Here is a 19,523-nt window from a genome sequence, read left to right as displayed (position 1 = left end):
CTAAAAAACAAGTGTTTTCCCCCTGAGGAGCACCTGTACATGACTCGTATGAACAGTGGTCCTGGCCTGTTTATCAGACCCAACGTCAGTCTCAAAGACCAGATTTTTAAGATGCTAACAAATCAAAACTTCAACCTTAAGTCCAGTTGTTTATGCTCAGGTTTTTGCTCCATCACTGCTCACCCTGTCTACACACATACTATTTCGGAGCCATACACTATTCTCGGCTCTTAACCAGCAACGGCATACAACGCTATTTATTTTAGCTTGGGAGTTCTCTTTTCGCTCCATGTCTTTTTATAGTTTTGCTGTTCATACTGTACTCCCCGCTGTGTTTCTATTTTCATGAATGCTGAGAGAAATAATTGAAAGCACCGTGTACGGTGCCGTCTGTTACAGCGCTCCCACTTCCTCGTGCCTTGTAAATACTGTATCACTGAAACCCCCGCTGTAAGCTGCCGGCTCGGGATTCCTCACAACTCTGAGATGTCAACACTCACTGAAAACTTGAGCCAAGATCAAATCGTAAGCAGAGTCTGAACGTCGCTCCTGTGGACAGAGACGCCTTTTGATTGATTTCAAATTCAGCTGTTTGTCCTTGTCTTTTTCCTTGAGAAAACCGAGTTGAATCGGATCTCCTCTGGTGTTTTCTCAGTGTGTTTTTTTTCACTCATGACATCCATGGATGGACGGGGGGGGTGGTGTCAAAGGAGTCACAACCCCTGCTGCAAGTGGTGCTGGTGTGAAGTGCAACAGACGGAGGACCTTAAGAAGTCTTAACAAGAACAAATCATTTAGCACAACTATAAATGAATCATGGCATAATAAAATCAGGGCCACTTCACAGATTTTACACATAAAGGTGTGTTCACTAGTCACAGGGAGTACTACTACTCAGCCTCTGAAAACTGTTGTATAATCACTTCTCTCACTCTGGACGAAATTTGCCAAGTCTGGGAAAAGATTCTATTGGCTGCATTATGGATCTAGTACCTAGCGTTTCTGGAGCTTGCCCCGTACTAGGGGCTACAGGTCAGCATGTCTCAGCCTCTGCTGCTTTGATTGTGTTTATTCTTTTTAAAATCTGTCTCCTGAGAGTCCTTCAACGTAATGCAAGTTGAATACAAAATCGCTGGAGTACACCTTTAATCTAATTACTGCATTGGCTCCTGGAATCATCTTTTGTCATCCTGGGTTCATCCTCAGAAACAGGATGAGATCCGTGGTTCTTTACTTTCCTACTTTTATAATATCTGTTCCATCAACAGATGTTGAAGATTCCTGGAAACGTAGTGTTGGATAACCAGACCCTCAACAAGCCCCTGACGCCCAGTATGGCTTTCCAGGTAAGCTGCCGCACCACTCCAGATACTGTCGTTTCCATCCAGAAAATCTGTAAATCTGAATAAATCCACATTTCCATCAACTACTACTGCAAATATTAGGAGTTGGGTCATGAGATAAACAGTTGTTGTTGGCGTTCTCCAATCCGGTGCCATTAAACCGTCACAGAAGAGGAGGGGGGCAACGAGATGACGTAATTAAAGGGCAGCAGTCAAATGGTGGAAAACAACACAGGAGACGTGATGGAAACATGACGTTTATGTTTGTTTCAAGTATTCACTTAAGGAAGTTACAGATCTGATGTTTTTGTCTGCCGCTATTTTGTGTCTCTTCAGTGGAAGTTTGAGTGAAGTGGAATGCTTCATGCTTCATTCTCTTGGTCTACTTCTTCTGCTAAGTTTCAATTGCACTTTGTCGCATTTCATTTTTATCGACACGCCAACTTTTCCATCAGCCAAGCACAAAAAGTGTTTCGATGTTTTTTCAAATTGTACTGCGTTTCCACGAACTTACTGTACGGCCTCCTTGTATTTTTAGGAATTCAATGGCTCTTTAAGGAATTCTTTGCAAGATTAAATAGTTGACACTGAAGGTTACAATTTGGAAGAGATGAAAAGACAAACGATGTGATTTTGTGAATCATGCTAGGCACATGGCGTGTAGCCATTTGGCCACCAAAATGCCAATTTTTCTTACAGGACCTGTGGCTGCATTTACATCTGAAACTATTAATCAGTTAATTGGTTGATACTTTTTTAAAATTAATTAATCTTTTTTTTCTTTCAAGCCTCTCAATTGTGAGGATTTGTCTATTTTTGTCTTATACGAGAGTAAAATGAGTATCTTTAGGTTTTGGGTTGTTGGTTGGACAAAATAAGGAACAGACTTTGGGCTTTAGGAAATTATGACAGGCATTGTTCATTATTTTCTGACATTTAATTGACGGAAAGATTAATCAATTAGTTGAGAAAATAATAAGCAGATTAGCTGATCAGTTGCAGCCCTTGTTGCTTTTACTGTATGCTTCGTACTCGAGTTTTCTGGCGTCATGCACTCATATTAACATTTTATCCAACAGTTACATCAGGCAGATGTTGTGCTGAAGTCCTCCACGGGCTCAAGACCTTCTGCCGTGAAGGAGCTCCATGAGACAAAGACCATCTGGGATAATGTGGACAGAGCGAGCGGGTCCTTACCATCGCAGATTCTCCAGGATGTGCTCGTAGATGTGAAGGAGGTGCAACAGTCGGACTCTTCAGATCCAGGAGGAGGAGAAAGTGTAAGCAGGAGTGCAGGGGAGGGGGCAGGGCAGCGGGAACTGAAGACACAAGTATGAAGCATGGTTAAATAAAGACTTTTCCAAAGACTTTCCACTGTGCAGCGACTGTATGCCCTCAGATTATTTATTGTGGATTCCTAGCTTTGCTTTAAAACTCAGTCGCTCTCCCTGCCACAGAAACACACGCAAACATATAAATCCTTCCCTTTGCTTTCGGAAGTTGCAAAGGTTAGTGAAAGATATGTTTGTCTTTTTCCACTTCATTGAAGGGTGAACTCAGCTCAGTGCAATAAGAAATGGATTACCCATTCATTAAAGGGGCTGTGTCACTCCTCATTGAGTTGGACAAATAGCAAATTAATTTCTAGCCGCCTAATTTCTCTCTGTTCTCCACTGAATTTCCGATAACGTCGAATTACTGATCACAGCCATGTGAGCTCCCTCAACTTTTTATCAATTCATTAAAAATGTGCCACAGCGGAGATGCTACAGAGAAAAATTCTCTCTTATTTCGGCATGCTTCCTTTCCCACCACAACGCTGTACACAAACAGAAATTAACTCAAGTGTTTAATTGAAATTAGGATATTAAAAACGCCAGAAACTGTGACAGAAAGTGCTGGGAAAAGTCACTTTGTTGCCATTTTGGAATCAGCCAGAAACTTTTTTTTTACCAGTGCATCTCAATATGAAACAAAGATGTCAGAGCAATGGCAGCTTTTTCCCAGTCAAGTGCAGGTCTGTAGGTAGTGGTGTTTTGTAAAGTAGCAGTAGTGTATTGACAGGGCAGTATTGATGTTTCAATTAGAGCAGCGTTACATAGTGCCGCAGCATGGTAACACGGTGCGTCTCCTGCCATCTGCTCTGCCTCCACGTCTGACGAACGAGGCACGTGGGGCTAATCGAGCCGCACATGAGCGATGGGACCACGAGATCTATCACACACACACACACACACACACACACACAGGCACACACACTTATCCAATACGCACGTCCTTATGCAGAAAAATGGAGGGGGGGACGAGGGAGAGCTCCTCAGCCCTGCTGTTTAAACAGCCTTCAGAAAGCCTGTGATTCCTCCCCTTCTCCCTTCACATGTGCCACAGGAGCAGCCAGCAGGTTATTTCTCTGACAAGGAAACAGGCAAACGCACCAGATGCACGAGTTAAAATTCTTCAAAAGCTCATCTGACGGAAAGACAAAAAAGAGAGGGGGGGGGGGCGGCCTCTGCCAGGTTTTCTCGTGCTGGGACGGTCTGAAATAACAGTGTGCATTATGCCTGGCGTTACTGCCTGCCAAACCACACGAATCAAAGACCTCATTGTGTGGATTACCTCGTTAATCTGTTGATGCCATTGAGTAGTATTGCAGGTGTTAATGTGCCAGTTTTTTTTCTCCCTCTCTCTCTTCTCTTATTGGGGAGGTGTAGCGTTAGGTTGGTAATCTGCTTTAAATGCTTTCTGGGGAGCGAGACACGCTGAAACCCAGCCAAGAGGACTCTGCTATCGTGAAGAGCTTTCTCTTAATACAGCACGCAGAGGGGACTGACAGACTGAGGCGGTGGCGATGGTGCCAACGGGGACGAGCTTGTGAGCTACACGCCCCGCGCCACTTGTTGGAATATATGACTGCATGAATAATGAAAGAGGAAGAGGAAAGTGATATTGCTAAAGCAGCCCCGCAATGACATCCATCACAGGAATGCCTCACTGCTCTTCTTCTTCTGTTTCCTCCTGGAGAAAAAAAAAAAAACTCCCAAGTTGTGTCTCTTTGGAGGCTCTAACCAAAGCTGAGCTCTGTGCCTGCCTGAGCTGATTTAGAGGTGAACTCCTAAAAGCCAGAAAGGGAGAGAGAGAGAGAGAGGGAGAGAGATAAAGAGACAGACAGAGAGAAAGACAGAGGGAAAGGGACAGAAAGAGAGGTAATCCTCCCTTTTTTCTGCTCCCCAGGGTGGTCTCTTCATCCAGGGCCTCAAAGAGGGACAGAATACACCTCCTCGCTACAATGGAGGGGACCCACAGGGGCTGTTGCTATCTGAGTGTGTGTGTGTGTGTGTGTGTGTGTGTGTGTGTGTGTGTGTGTGGTGGGGGTGCAGCTTTAAGCAGGCCTTTGAGTGGCCTAATTGCATTGGAATACAGCAGTCTGAGAGCTGGCTCAGATCACGGCGGGCTGCTGGAGGGGTTAGCGCCCGCACCTCGACAGCCACACTCAGCAAAAGAGCCCCGGCACAATGCACACAATTAATGCTCTCCCTCTCGTTAACTCTCTCCCCACTTTTTGTCCTCTCCTACTTTTCTCCCATTCTCCTCCTTCTCACCCCATATCTTACTCTCTCTCCTCTGCCTCTCTTGTTCCCGTCCCCCCCCCCCCACACACACACACACACACACACCCCACCCCCCGACCCAGTGTGTAGTCACTCACCCACTGTATTAATCCTCCCATACAGCCTGTCAATCTCCCTCTCTCTTTTGATTCACACACAACAATTCCAGTAAGGATGAAAGTCGTGGGTCGGCTCTCGTTATGTAAGACTTGAAACAAGCGAGAATTATTGATATCTGAGCAGCTAATCTGAAATAAAACCTCCACAACATGACATTATTATTACTTCTGCAACAATTGATCCGTGCTTGATTAAAAAGTATTGAATGTTTTGTCTTGTACCTTGTAACGTACAAGTTGCGTTGCTATAACCCCGGATATCTTTTATTTCTTGGATACGATCGTATAAATGAAAGGAGATTGGTTCAGTTCTTCTGATTTTTGACTTTGTACCTGGTCTGGTGTGAGCCAAACAAGTCAAAGTTGTAGCAGGTGGTAGATGCAAAGCAAAGAATTATCCATTTAGTCATGATTGTTCCCAAAAGATGAGACTATAATAAACCAACAATGCTCCAACAGGGACTATTTTGTGTCTTTGTGGCGCTAAATACTAAGTTGTTAAACATCTTATTGTCCCTCATTGGATTATATCTCTTTGTATTAATAGTCCAGATATTCGATCTAGGGGCATATACCTATACATGGCTAGAGATGAAACGATTAGAGATTATCTGCAACTATTTTAACAATTGATTCATTGTTTAAGCCAATTTTTAGGTTAAAAAAAAAATTTGGAAGTTTTGCTGGTTTCTGCATTTTCTATGACAATAAACTGAATATCTTTTTGGTTTTGGATTGTTTGTTGGACAAAACAAGCAATTTAAAGATCCCCTCCGGACATGTTTTAAGACTTGAAAATACTGTGCTTGGAATAATAACGTGTCCCATATGGGTTTCTGCACAAAAAAACACATTGAATTACCTTATTAACAATTCTTAAAATTACATCTACTCTCCATCATTAAAACAAATACAGGATCTATGAATATGCAAGTATGTTTTATTTCAAAAGTTTAACTATTAAGACACAAGATGCCTCCTACTTCACTGAAAGTCAATTCTCACTGGATACGCATTGGAGTTTTCAGGTTTCCACGTCACTCTTGTGGAAAGTTGCATATTGGACCGTGATTGGCTCCAAATCAGTTGTGATGTCACAAAAATCCTCTGGTACACACAGCTGAGATTTAAGGTGAGCTCAGATAAACCTCCCCCCTTCAGCAGATGAACTTTAAAAACAGCCTCCTGGTGTCAAAGTCCGCACAGTGAAACTCAAACATCCAAGACAAGTAGCAATGAGCGAAACACATTTTTGACTGGAGGGGGACTTTAAATATGTCATCTTGGGTTCTGGGAAGTTGTGACTGGCAATTTCCACTAGTTAGATGATGAATACAATTGTTATCTGCCTCCTGACATGCAGTGATTTTGCAGTGATTTTTGTGTAGCATCCTTCTATAAGGACTATCTTTCTGTCAGAAGGGTCGAGGCCACAAGTCACTGTATCTTCCTCCTACAGTAGACAGTTCATTAAACGGGTTAATGTAGTCAGACATGCAGACAGATCCCAGCCTCCTTCCTTCCAGCTTGGACTCAACTGTCCTTGTCTTTAAATGGTGCTCGGTGGACTGTGTGCGTGGAACAATCAATGATTTTAAAAACATATCATATTAAACCAGCCCCTCCTCCTCCTCTGATTTTTTATATTACACGAGCCGTGTCTTAATAAAATCTAATTATTTCCGCTCGCAGGACGCTTTCTGGTGAGAAATTGGCAGAGGGATGTGAGCTGATGTATGGGGAGACGGTCGCCTAATTAGAGCGTCAGAAATTGAATCTTTACAGCGCACGGGTCATATAATTATCCTACTGTTAATTTAACGCTTGCATTCTCTGCTGTTCATTTTTATTCCCTTATATGTAGTTTGGCAGTGGCCCTCTGAGCTCAGCGCTGTGTTTTTACTGTATAAGAGGAGGCGGCGTGGCCCCTAACATTGGCCCCTCTGAGTGATTGAATAACTGAGGACCCTGCAGTCCAAATAACAAGGCTCGCATCATTTATGCATTGTTAAGCCATGTAATTGAAACGAGCCATAGTTTGCATATTACACCATTAAAATAATGTGCTTTGCGTTTCTCCCAACACGACTATTTAAGCCTGTGTGGCGATGTGGTAATTCCTTGAATTACAGCCTAATTACCACAATGTTCTTTTGATTTGGCCGATTTCAATGTTACGCCACAATAATGTTCAATATTACCAGAATGAATTACCGAGCCGTGCCTGGAAACTTTTCCTCGTATGACTCAAATCCTGGCGGCTTCATGTGCCATCAGTGCAGCTGGATTCACATCCATAAAGGATTATTAGCCTATGAAATGAGATCCATTAAAGGCCCAATCAGTAATACTTAATTGAAGAGCCGGAGTTATACATGGAATATGAGCATTTTGTGTGTCTCAACTGATCATCATAGGCCTGGTTTATATCACTGTTTACAGATATTATTAATGTCAACAGACCCACAACATCAATTACTGTTGTCTGTGGTTTATCCTAGCAAAAAAAGACTTGTGTGCTACATGCAAGCGATAGCATTTTCCAGTCTTTTTAAAATCTTTGGTACATTTTGGTTGAACATTGTGCCTTTAAAGGATGGGTTAGTAACAAACTATGCATTTAACATGCAATTGTGTGTCCCTAACTGTATTTGAAGATGCTTACATTTTCTATTTTATTCATCTTCGTCAGTAACATCTGAGATTGAGAATACTAAAGCAGCATCAAGGCAAAAGAAAAGTTGAAGAACAACATAAACCATCAAAATCCAGTCCAGGTCATGTGAAGCAGGGAACAGAGAACATTTTGTCATTAGCACTTGCCCTTTGTTACGCGCCCCTGTATTGTTCACAGACCTCAGTCTAAACACATGACATGTGTCCTTGTGTGAACTCTTCCGAATAAATTAACATTGCTAAGAATGATTTGTGAGCGTTCAGCGTGTGGACTTTTTCTGTTTTCACTGCACAGTTTGAACATTTTTTGGGGGGGTGAAAATATTTCTTTGATAATTGCTTTTTTTTATTGCCTTTTAATTTTACTGCTAGGTCCAAGTTATTAAATAAAATGTTTAATTACAGTTCCAGTCATTTGCATAGTTTAGAAGTTATAAATTGTGGATATCGAAGAACTGTCTCCATTGATTTATAGGTTTAATTTGTGGCCTGTGTGTATTACTTTATTTCTGGTGGATTGAATTGTTATAGGCCATAGACCAACCAAAAGTGCTTTTTAATTGCATATATACAGTAGAAATTATTAATGCCTTCTAATATTCCAAATTAAGGGACTGCTTCAGAAGTAATCAAGTTGAAACATACTTCTGCCGAGCAACATTTTTGTCATTTTTTTCCACACAGTTTGCTTTATGTCACTGCAGTGTGAGGAGCAGCTTTGAGGACGGACATAATCTCTCTCATCTTTTTCAGTTTTTCCAGCCCTTTCTCCCTCCCAGGGCCCGGTGCTCTTTACTCCTCCCTCCTTTATCCCTGCGAATGGCTTTGTCTCCGCAGCAGAGAGCCTCTCTAAATAGAGGCCTTTAGATAGTCCAGGAACAGGGGAGGAGGAGGGGGGAGCAGCAACGACGCGACTGCTGTTGTTTCATTTACCTCTCCCTATGGCAACCAGCAGCGGCCGGCCAGGAATGTCCCCTCTCTGGACAAAGTCCTGGTCCCTGAAGCTGACACCGGGGGGACGACAGCTGGGACGGGATGGAAGCCTGCCCTCCCTGCCCTGGACTGGAGGCCTGAGTCTGGACTTAATCCTCCTCTTCACTTGTTGTCTATCCTCACTTTAGCTGGATGATGAGCAGCCAGAGGAGCTTTTCACACACTATTAACTCTAAAAGAGTCGTATACAAGACCTGAAAATTATTTCTAAATCTCTTTTGGGGATGTAAAGAATCCGAAAAGGCCGTCAATACTGTTACACCACGCTCTAATGATCCCACATAGATCCTTTACTGTCCTGTAAACAACCATTCAGGAGCCCATGAAATGCTCCAAACTACATTTATTAAAGGAACGTTTTTGGGAACCATATAAATGGCATATTTCACTGTCTAAAAAGTCAATCAAGCTATATATAGAAACTCAACTAAAGTCCAGGGACCCTCCTTTTTCTGTGTGAAGCCACTCCTCCCAAGGAAGGCTTGTTAATTCACTTTACAGCCTAGCAGGAGGCACAAGTGGATTTGTTTACTTTATGGGCTGTTAAAAGTTTTCAAGTCAAGACATATGAAGGATGTCTACATTTACAAGACTTCATTGAGAAAAATGTCTTTTACACACACTGATGAATGTTAGTAAAATGCTGTCATTAATCACTTACAATAAGCAATGACTTTTAAAAAAAGCTTTAGGTAGCAGGAACACGGTGGACTTCACACTGACGCAGTCAAGGTAGTATTTAAATGACAGATATCTCAATTTGAAATGCTATAAGAAAAACAAAAACTTTTCCTGACTGCTGTTAAGACGGATAGGAGGAGACTGTAGGTCAACAAACGAGGTCCAACACTGTCCATTTTTGTTGAATCCAATTCATTCACGTTTTATTACAATATTATGTTTCTAGTAAAATCGATTTGATTGAAACGTGCCTGGGATTTTTCCTTCACCAGACGTCTCGATTCAGTAAAACGATTATATATACAAATGTATTTCCCCTTTCACCGCGCCATGCCTCATAGTGAACTTCATAGTCTCCATGAATCTGCCGGTGTGTCAGCATGCGTGTCAATAAATTAGATTTCAAAAATATTTTGTTTTAGAGTTTGTTTCAGAAGCACATACGTTCAAAGTGTGACAGTTTAATTCACTTCAAACTTGATGTTGATTGATGGACTATATAAAGATTCCGTTCTTCAGTCGGTCGGTATATTCTATCATACACACACAACGCTGCACAAATAACACAGCCATATTAATATGCACACGCCTGCAGCACTCCCAAAAACATCAAATTGTCTAGATATGAAGATGCAGATTATATGCATGTGCGTTTCATTTGATTCCATTCAAACTATCTTTGCTGCAGTTAAAAAGTTTACGTCGCCTTGTCGAAGCAGGTCGTTCCACGCGCGTGTCCATAACAACATTTAATATCATAAATGAGGACAGAATTACAGTCAGCAATCAACAACAAGATGTAAAGTCTACCTGAATAAACATCCTACACAACAGAGCCTCTGTATTAATCTCGCCCGCTCTCCTGGATCTACAGGCGACCTGCAGCCTGAGTCTTCTACAACATGAGTATCAAAGTAAATCCACTGTATCTTACAGTTGCACTGCTGATCCCGGTGCTCCGTCTCCCCATGCTGCACTCCGGCTCTCCGCTTCCACGGGAGCCTCAACTCGCACCTCTCCAACAAAGAGAGTAGTGTTTGTTGAGACTTCCCCGCAGCCAATCGCCGCGCCGTTGCCCTTGGTAACCACGTCCATCATCCCTTGACGTCCAATGAGCGGCGAGGGCGGGGCGGAGTCCAGGTGCGCCTCGGCGTCCACTTGGCAGAGCGCCTGGGAGCCGCCTGTGGGCAGGAGAGGATCTGTCAAATGCGAGGTTCCTTTAATAAGAGCGACCAGTCCGGCTCCGAGAGTCATGGCGACCGCAGCGTCTAACCACTACAACATCCTCACCTCCAGCGCATCCATCGTGCACTCGGAGCCCGGCAGCATGCAGCAAGCCACGGCGTACCGGGACGCGCAGAGCCTGTTGCAGAGCGACTACCCGCTGCAGAGCAACAGCCACACGCTCAGCCACGCACACCAGTGGATCACGGCGCTGTCCCACGGAGAGGGAGCCCCGTGGTCCACCAGCCCGCTCGGCGCGGAGCAGGACATCAAACCCGCGGTGCAGGGCGCCCGGGACGAGATGCACAACTCCAGCAGCAACCTGCAGCACCAGTCGCGGCCACCCCACCTGGTGCACCAGACGCACGGGAACCACCACGACGGCCGGGCGTGGAGAACCACCACCGCGGCGCACATACCGAGCATGGCGACAACGAACGGCCAAAGCCTTATTTACTCCCAGCCGGGCTTCAGCGTCAACGGGCTGATCCCGGGCAGCGGGCAGGGGATGCACCACCACAACCTAAGAGACAGTCATGACGACCACCACAGCCCGCACCTCAGCGAACACGGCCACCCTCCGTCCCAGCATCAGCACCAGCACCGGCCGCAGAGCCACCACGACCACTCGGACGAGGATACGCCGACCTCGGACGACCTGGAGCAGTTCGCCAAGCAGTTCAAACAGCGGAGGATCAAGCTGGGCTTCACGCAGGCGGACGTGGGACTCGCCCTGGGGACCCTGTACGGAAATGTGTTTTCCCAAACCACCATATGCAGGTTTGAGGCCCTGCAGCTCAGCTTCAAAAACATGTGCAAGCTGAAGCCTCTGTTGAACAAGTGGTTGGAGGAGGCGGACTCCACCTCGGGCAGCCCGACCAGCCTGGACAAAATCGCGGCGCAGGGGAGGAAAAGGAAAAAACGGACTTCAATCGAGGTAAGCGTAAAGGGAGCTTTGGAGAGCCATTTTTTGAAGTGCCCAAAACCGGCAGCGTCGGAAATAATCGGCCTGGCGGACAGTCTGCACCTGGAGAAAGAAGTGGTGAGGGTTTGGTTTTGTAACAGGAGACAGAAGGAGAAACGCATGACCCCTCCCGGAGCTCTGCCGGGGAGCGAGGATGTGTACGGGGACACGCCGCCGCACCACGGGGTCCAGACCCCGGTCCAATGAACTCTGCTGGACCGCTCCTCCAGGACACGTTTATCCTTTTTATTTATCCCCAAGGTTATATATAAATCACTGGACTATGACACGCTATAGTGGGTGTTTTATGTATAATAGATTGCAGTGAGTACTTACACAGTATCTGCAGTGAATATCTGAGAAATGGAAAATGAGTGAGGGGGAGGACAGGACATTTTTCCCCCTCTCCCAGAGCTAAAGGAACATAAGCCTGTGTGGTGTTCTCCGAGGATACATGCCCAGCACTGTGACTCCAGTCGACGCAGTTTCAAGGTGTAGCCCCTATTGTGTATTGAAATTATACTTGACGAAAAAAAAAAGAGAGGGGAGGGGAGGAGGGATACCTGGTTTTTAGAAGAAAGGCATAGCTGAATGGCTTCCATTCGCCACTTTTATATCAAATCGCAAAAACCACTTTTTTTCCTGTGCGTAAAAGGGAAAGCAAAGGCGTTTAGTTTTGTAGCTCTAAATTGTGCGTCCAGCAGTGATGGTTGGGTGGGTGGTGCAGGTGTGGGGGGGGTGGGGGGGGGTGGGGTGGGGGGTCAAAGGAGCTGCGTTAATGGAGTAAACTGGAGGCCAGTAAAGGCTGCAGCCCCGGTCCAGTGGAGTCCAGCTGAGGGTGAGCATCGCCTGCGTCCCATCTGTCAGACAGGCAGCACAGAGCCGCTCTGCATTCAAAGCACTGCTGGGAAACTGCAGGCCATTCAGCTCTTATTTATTCTGTGAGGACTGAGGTCAGGATTTAGTTATCAACACAGATTATTATTATTATTATTATTATTATTATTATTATTACATTTGTGCAGCTCACTGGCTAAACTCTTCAATAACTGGCCTGAGTGCAGTGATGTGGTAAATAAAACAAGTGTATGACCTCTATCATAAGTCAAACAGCAGTATCAACAAGAAGTCCATGATATTTTTTCACAAAACAAGCGTTAAATTATACCACCCCCCCCCCCCCTTCCTCAGAGAGTCTCCCAGCTCCAGGAAGGGCTCCGTGGCGATTGATTGGATTATCCGGCACTTTCCCACAACAGGATGGGCTATAGATATATAGATATCTACAAAAATGTATGTCACCAACTCTCACCGAACATTTGGATCCACTTTTGTAAATATTGTATAACTTTAAAAGTCATGGCTTCATCCCTTCTTTTTTTTTTTTCTTTCTTCACTGGGGCACTTTTTTTTGGATCGATGTTTTCAAAAACAAAACAGGTCGAGTTTTTAAAAAAAAAAAAAACAGTCGCATCCACAGCCTACCTACTGCCTTGTATTTGTGTGCTATTTAACGTTCATTTTGTTGCCGAAATTATGCTCTTTTACGATTTAACATTTTTTGTGGCGCAATTTATTTTCAGTCTTAAGATTTTTTTTATTAATGTGAAAACAATTTCATTTGTTTAAATTGCCTAAGGAGTTCTGTTTTGCCATTTGACGCCCGCTCTGAAATGACATTAGATTGTGTTCCCAATCAAAGTAGAGTGCTTTAAGGACTAAGGATTAATCGATAACACTATTGTAGAAAATTGTCCACAATGAATCAGACCTATAGAGAGGGTAAAAACGGAGATAACCATCATGATTACTGTATTTGAAAAGAAAAAAAATTAATAATAAGGCCTTTAAATTTCTTCCCAAAACACATTTTAGTGACATTCCAAAAATTGCAGCATATGATCAAAATTATTATTATTATTATAATTATAATTATTATTATTATTATTATTCACAAGGTGTTATTTTAATTTGTTTGTGAGGTCGTTGCCATGCATTTCATTTCAGCCATTTTGTTCATCTTCGTCTATGTTGCTTTATCACATGGGGGGAAATTGCTCGTAGACATTTGATTTTATTTTCTAGTATTGTTAATGAGATTGTAATTTATTATACAATGGCTTTTATAGATGACACAAAGTGCGAGATATATATGGAACGACCACCGAGAAAGCTTTCATTTTGTAGGGAAGCAGAGAGGCATATTTTTATTTTATTTTATTTTATTTTCAGCGGGATTGCCACAGCCTGGACCGTCACAGCTAAATGTATATACATCTTTTCTCCGTGCGGTAGCTTGCTTTTGTTTTATGCAAACAAAAAAAAAAAACAGATATCCAGGGTTTTCTTTCCTCTCATGTGGTATCCCCCCCCCCCCCCCCCCCCCCCCTCCTCCTGATTTGTGTTTCTGCAGAAAACAACAGGCAGAAGCGACCATGGCATTGAAATCTTTTCCTCAGTAGCTTTAATGAATCGATCCAACTCATAGATTCAAGTTGTGGGATGTAGACCTGTAGCAATCCGACGCTGTTTTCTTGTTGTTTCTGTTTTCTTGTTGTTTTTGTTTCATTGCATTTTTTTTTTGGGGGGGGGGGGGGGGGGGGGGTATAGGCTATGTCATATTCACTGGATGAACTTGGGGTAGATAAAGCAGAGGTGATGAATGCCTAGGTGTTTTTCAATCACTTGACACATGAACAACGGACTTGCACATTTTTAAATAATGGGGTTGATATTAAACAGCTTTTTTCCAACGTCGAGGCTAAATGTATTTTTTACTTTTGTTGCTGCTGCAGTGACTTCACTATCTGCTTTGACATCTGTGGTGCTTCTTGCTTTGAGCCCCGCTCGTCTGGGTGGAATTAATGTGCTGAGAGAAAATCAGGGCTGATGAATGGAAAGACTGTGAGCCGATGATGTGTGTTTAAATGGACTGGCTTTGGCTGGGAAAACCACAGCCAGGGTCTAAATTATTGGGGGGGGGGGGCAAAGTGGGGTCCGAGGACCAGTATTGGTCCTTAGGAGGATTGGAAGGGGGTCCGACATGGTGATATTTGGATTTCACCGCTATGGTATTCTGGTGCTTTCTCTGTTGCACACTCACACTGTTGAGAACTAAAACACATGGGGTTTCAAACAAAGATTATTAGCATTTTAAAATGTATTATAGCAAATAGTAAATCCACAAAGTTGTTTTATTCGCCATCATCTCTCTAAATCTAAGTTCTAAGATGCTTTTCTGTAGCTCTGTCCGAGGCAAAAAAACAAAACAAAACAAAACAACACTCATTGTTTTATATATCTCTTCATATTTTACATCGACTTCAGGAGACAAAACTAGCTTTGTTTTGGATGAATCTCCCATCACTCGGGCTGACGAGGTGGAGCCCTTTAAACTGAAGGTGAACAAAACAACCCGGACTGTGAACGCATCACAAGTTGTGCGATTTAAACGCGTCGTCCCTGTTTTTAAACAAAACTCATCGGCTTTAATTTTGTCCCCAAGATACTCCCATCAAAAAACATCGAAACAGGATGTTCTGGATCAGCGGATTCCTCCCTCTAGTATTTCTATAGGGACTCGAGGTGGCGGTGGTGTTGACCCTGCTGGTATTTTCCTCTTCACTGTGGCGTGTCATTTCTCTATAATGCTCCCATAGGAACCTGTGGTGTGATGCTGGTGTGAGCATCTCTCTCAAATCTCTTCTAGTTCACTTTCCTCTTTCTCACTTTGGAGCTATTTTGACAGCCAAAATGCAAAGCTGCCATTTCCCTGCCACTTCCTGCTTAACTCCAAAACAAAACACATCGTAAAACGTGTGTTGCCCTGTGGTTGTCGTAATAATATTAATTACAGTCGAGAATCGGTTATTGACGTAGGCCGCTCTCTTATATATCACTTCCACAAAACTAAGAGAATAAAAGAGACCACCTTTACCTGGTTACTGCAATGAATCACTTCCTGTAGTGGCTTTAAGTGGGATCATTCAGCCACGTCTGCAGTGACAGATGTTAGACATTTTTTTTTAATGATTATTCTTGGACACAATAATGACATAAAGTGCCGTCTTCTCCCTGTGAGAACGCATCGTAATGTTCCCATAATGCACAAGGACTGGAGTGTGTGGTTTCTATTTCAAAAGTGACTTTTATGGTCTTCTCACTGGACTCTGGTTGTATTTTTAATCAGCGGCAATGCGGTTCATTTCCTTCTACACTGGATAATAATACCATCCCTCTGAAATACAGTAGGTGTTGCTGATTACAGAGCAGCGCATGGGTATCGCTTCCACGTGCTGTTTTGTTGCTGATGCTGGGGGGGATAAAAGATAAAGTCGCTCCCTGCATCAGCATCATCCTCATCATCATCATCCCTCGCCGTTTGACCTGCCATTTGGATGCCTGGCACGAAATGACACGCGGAAATAAAGCCCCTCTCTCTCTCTGTCTCTCTCTGTCTCTCTCTCTCTCTCTCTCTGTCTCTCTCTGTCTCTCTCTCTCTCTCTCTGTCTCTCTGTCTCTCTCTCTCTCTGTCTCTCTCTCTCTCTCTCTGTCTCTCTCTGTCTCTCTGTCTCTGTCTCTCTGTCTCTCTCTCTCTCTGGGCTCTGAAGGAGACTTTTGTGGAGCCCAGTAATAAAAAAAAAAAAAAGTGCGCCCTCGTGCCCTTCATCCGCTCTCTAGCAGATGCAATTAATAGCGCGTCGCGTTAATTACACCTTCCTTTTTATTTAGGTGACTTGAAATTTCCCATTAGGCTCCAAGGGAAGACAAAAAAAAAAAAACTCCACTGTTGTGCTGCTGAGCTGTGGAGAAACAGATAGTCGGTGCTCTAGCGCCATCTAGCGACACCAGCATGACCCGAGGGTGAGTCCAAGCTGTTATGTCATTTTATAGACTGCTGAGGGTCGGGTCAAAAAGGACTGCTGTATTCCACTCTGCGCTACATCATTCACTTATGACAGGAATGTGTAGTATGAAGTCTGCTGTCTGATGGAGACGTGGAAACGTTTAGGTTTTATGTAATAAATGGGAGAAAGACAGCAGAGGCCTTGGCAACAAGATTAGTCAGTGTCAAAGTAATGTAATGGGATGTTAAAATGCCATCAAATAAGCAGACAATAAGGTCACTAAAGTGGAGGTACCAGGGTTATTTTACAGGGTCAAAAGTTCATTAATATTTCTTTGTTATTTTTCTTGACTCAACGCCTGCTGAGACAATTAATCAATCAATCCATTTAGCTGATAGACAGAAAGGTGTCAACAATTTTGATAAGTGATTCATTGTCTAACTCTTAAACGCTCTCAACCAGTGGGGGGGGGGGGGGGGGGGGAATAATGTTTGTATGTCTTAGTTCCTCCGCTTACAGTAAAAGTCCACTTTCAACAATCTGGATACATTTTTCTCAGTTTCAGTGAAATAAAAGATAGTTTTTGGTAACACAAATCTCTTTTTATGGATGTGAGCAAAGTGTAAAACTCAAGAAATGAAATATTATTTTTAATAAATACATTTTTAAATGGTCATATAAGAATTGGGAAAAGGTCTTTTTGCAGTTTAGTCTTCATAGAAGTAGATCAGACCTGCTCATCAGTCAGTGTTTTGGGGTTAAACCATTGCTGTGTTTTCTAAACATGTCAATCTGGGCACAGACTTGTGGCAGAAGTTGCACCGCTGCAACTGTTACTGTGCTTAAACTTGACTTTGATGACTCATTATTGCCAGTGTGACCATACAGGTAATAATAATAATTTCAACGAATGCACAGTGGATTTACATTCACATCACAGTTCATGATGAGTAAATGTTGTGTTCCATGGCAATATTCAGTTTTGGTAACTGATTGGTGGAGCATGTTTTTACAGAGTTACTACAAAGCCATCAGACTCCAAAATTACATTTAAAAAGAAAAGATTTCCTTTGAAAACTCCTGAAAACTGCAGTGCACCCCGGGGATGTTTTAGAGAGTGCTAGAGATGGCTCGATCAGGCCGTATTGAGTACAACACATTTTTCAACAAGGTATCACAAGTCTACCACACAGTAGAAAAGCATTAAAGGGTTAAATTCGAGTTTCTCAAATCTGAGGATTTTGCTACTTTTGTCAGTGTGATGTTATTGTAAATTGAATATTTTGGTGTCTTGGACCATTGGTCAGATCAGACAAGCAACAGGCATGTTTCATGGAAGACATCTGACATGTTGCACTAAGAAAAACAGGTGTAAATAATAAAATGAATGATGGTTGAATCCCATTTAGCTGCTTCAGTTTCAGGGCGCTGGTATTGTGCATGCTGGCTCACTCTCTCGTGGTCGTGGCTTCCTGGGACACTTGAATAGAACAGAGCCGTCGTCAGTGTTATTCGTAACACCTGACCTTTTAGTAGACTAAACAATTCATAGGAAAAAATAATTGATGGGTAAATCAATAACAAATATATTATTGAATAATTGTCCATTGCAGTTCTGGACTCAACACTAAAAGTGTAGCTGTGGCAGGAGAGTCCTGGCAAGATAATCACACCGACCCGCACGCCAGTTTTCGAGACCTTTCACCAAACTCCACATCTCTGCCTCGCAGATTAGGGCGTATTGATGCAAAGTGCCGCTGTGAAAATCAAATGCTGAATGTGAAAGGACATCTCAGCCTGCACAGCCTGCTCAGGCAGGCCGGCAACATCGTGCAGGCTGCTTGAAGTGTCTCTTACACATATTTGTATCAGGTTATCAGGATTAGTACACACTCTCTCCCTGTCTAGCCTCCATTAAAAGGTGAGCAGACCTTGTTTTATTTCAATGCTGTTGATCGACAACCTTATTTATTTCAGTGACAGAGGAGGGGGGGGGGGGGGGCATCGCCTCCGGGATACTTTCAGGTGTCAAGACATGGTTAAATGAGCAATGCTGACTTTGCACATTTAGCCCTGTGACTAAAAAAAACCCCCCACACACATTTTATTTGTAATGATCAGATTCACTAACCTGTTGTGAAAGTGACAAATGAAAGCGTCATTGAACAACAGGCGGATACATCTCTGTCTGTCTGAGCATTAATGCATAATCTTACTCAGCTCACAGAATGTCATTTAACACTGTCCGTAACAACGTAACGTTTCAATACGATTTCCTGGGGTCTACTTAATTTTTAAAATGAATGTTTTTGTGACTAACTTTATTTAACCCCCCCCCCCCATTAGATCTCAATCTAATGTCTTTGTACAAAGTTTCCCTGTCAAACATCGAGTCCATCTCTGGATTGTGTGAAGATGAATCAGCCTTCTGTATCAATCACTCATTCAGTCTGTCTTTCTCTCTTTGCCCCCCCACCACCCCTCCTCCTCCTCCTCCTCCTCCCCCCCCAGCACACAGATAACAGTGATACAAGCTCACGAGCTGAACATAATTCCGCCATTTGACATTGTTGTTCTTCAATCTCACTCAGATGCATCGCAGCTAATTACACTTTGCACACTTAAGCACACAAATGCGTGTGTGCGTTCATTTGTAAACGAGTTATTGTTTAATTATAACTTCACATGAACTTTGCTGATCAGTGGGGCGAATCGTGTCTCCCCCTTCAGCGCGTAATTATTCAGGCTATAATTGCTCGGCCTGTTTGTGAAACATGCTCATCTCTCCGCAAGGCCACTGTACACAGCTTCCCTGCCAGATCCTCTTTGAGAACGCCCGTGAGCCTCCAAATGGTTTGTGTTTAAGGCTGCAGAGAGGACAGGAAGCTGTAGATGGACAACAGCCATTAAAGTTCACGCAAGGTAAAAAGTTAGTGTTCCTGGTGAGGTGCTACTTTAAAGTTAAAATGTGTTCCTCATGAGAACTGACCAAAGTGATGCTTTTCTAGTCAAATACTAAAAAAAGGTCCACTTATTAGCTTTGGAGCTTTCAACAACATCTCAAGGTC

At 43.3% G+C, this 19,523-nt stretch overlaps 1 protein-coding gene and 1 pseudogene across 1 annotated transcript; both read left to right on the top strand.

Moving 5' to 3' along the window:
- The window catches only part of LOC139290214 (endoprotease bli-like), a 155,774-nt pseudogene extending 153,094 nt beyond the window's left edge, over positions 1–2,680 (top strand).
- Positions 2,681–10,531: 7,851 nt separating this feature from the next.
- pou3f2b (POU class 3 homeobox 2b) lies at positions 10,532–11,815 on the top strand. The gene has a single exon (XM_070912102.1). The coding sequence runs from the start codon at positions 10,532–10,534 to the stop codon at positions 11,813–11,815; it is 1,284 nt and encodes a 427-aa protein (XP_070768203.1).
- Positions 11,816–19,523: the final 7,708 nt, after the last annotated feature.

Source organism: Enoplosus armatus, chromosome 9 (assembly GCF_043641665.1).
Source record: "Enoplosus armatus isolate fEnoArm2 chromosome 9, fEnoArm2.hap1, whole genome shotgun sequence".
NCBI lineage: Eukaryota > Metazoa > Chordata > Actinopteri > Centrarchiformes > Enoplosidae > Enoplosus > Enoplosus armatus.
The sequence above is the reverse complement of the archived record's forward strand: the minus strand, read 5'-3'. Positions and strand labels throughout refer to the sequence as shown.

Coding starts and splice junctions, on each gene's coding strand:
- pou3f2b (XM_070912102.1), top strand. CDS start 10,532: ATGAGCGGCGAGGGCGGGGCGGAGTCCAGGTGCGCCTCGGCGTCCACT.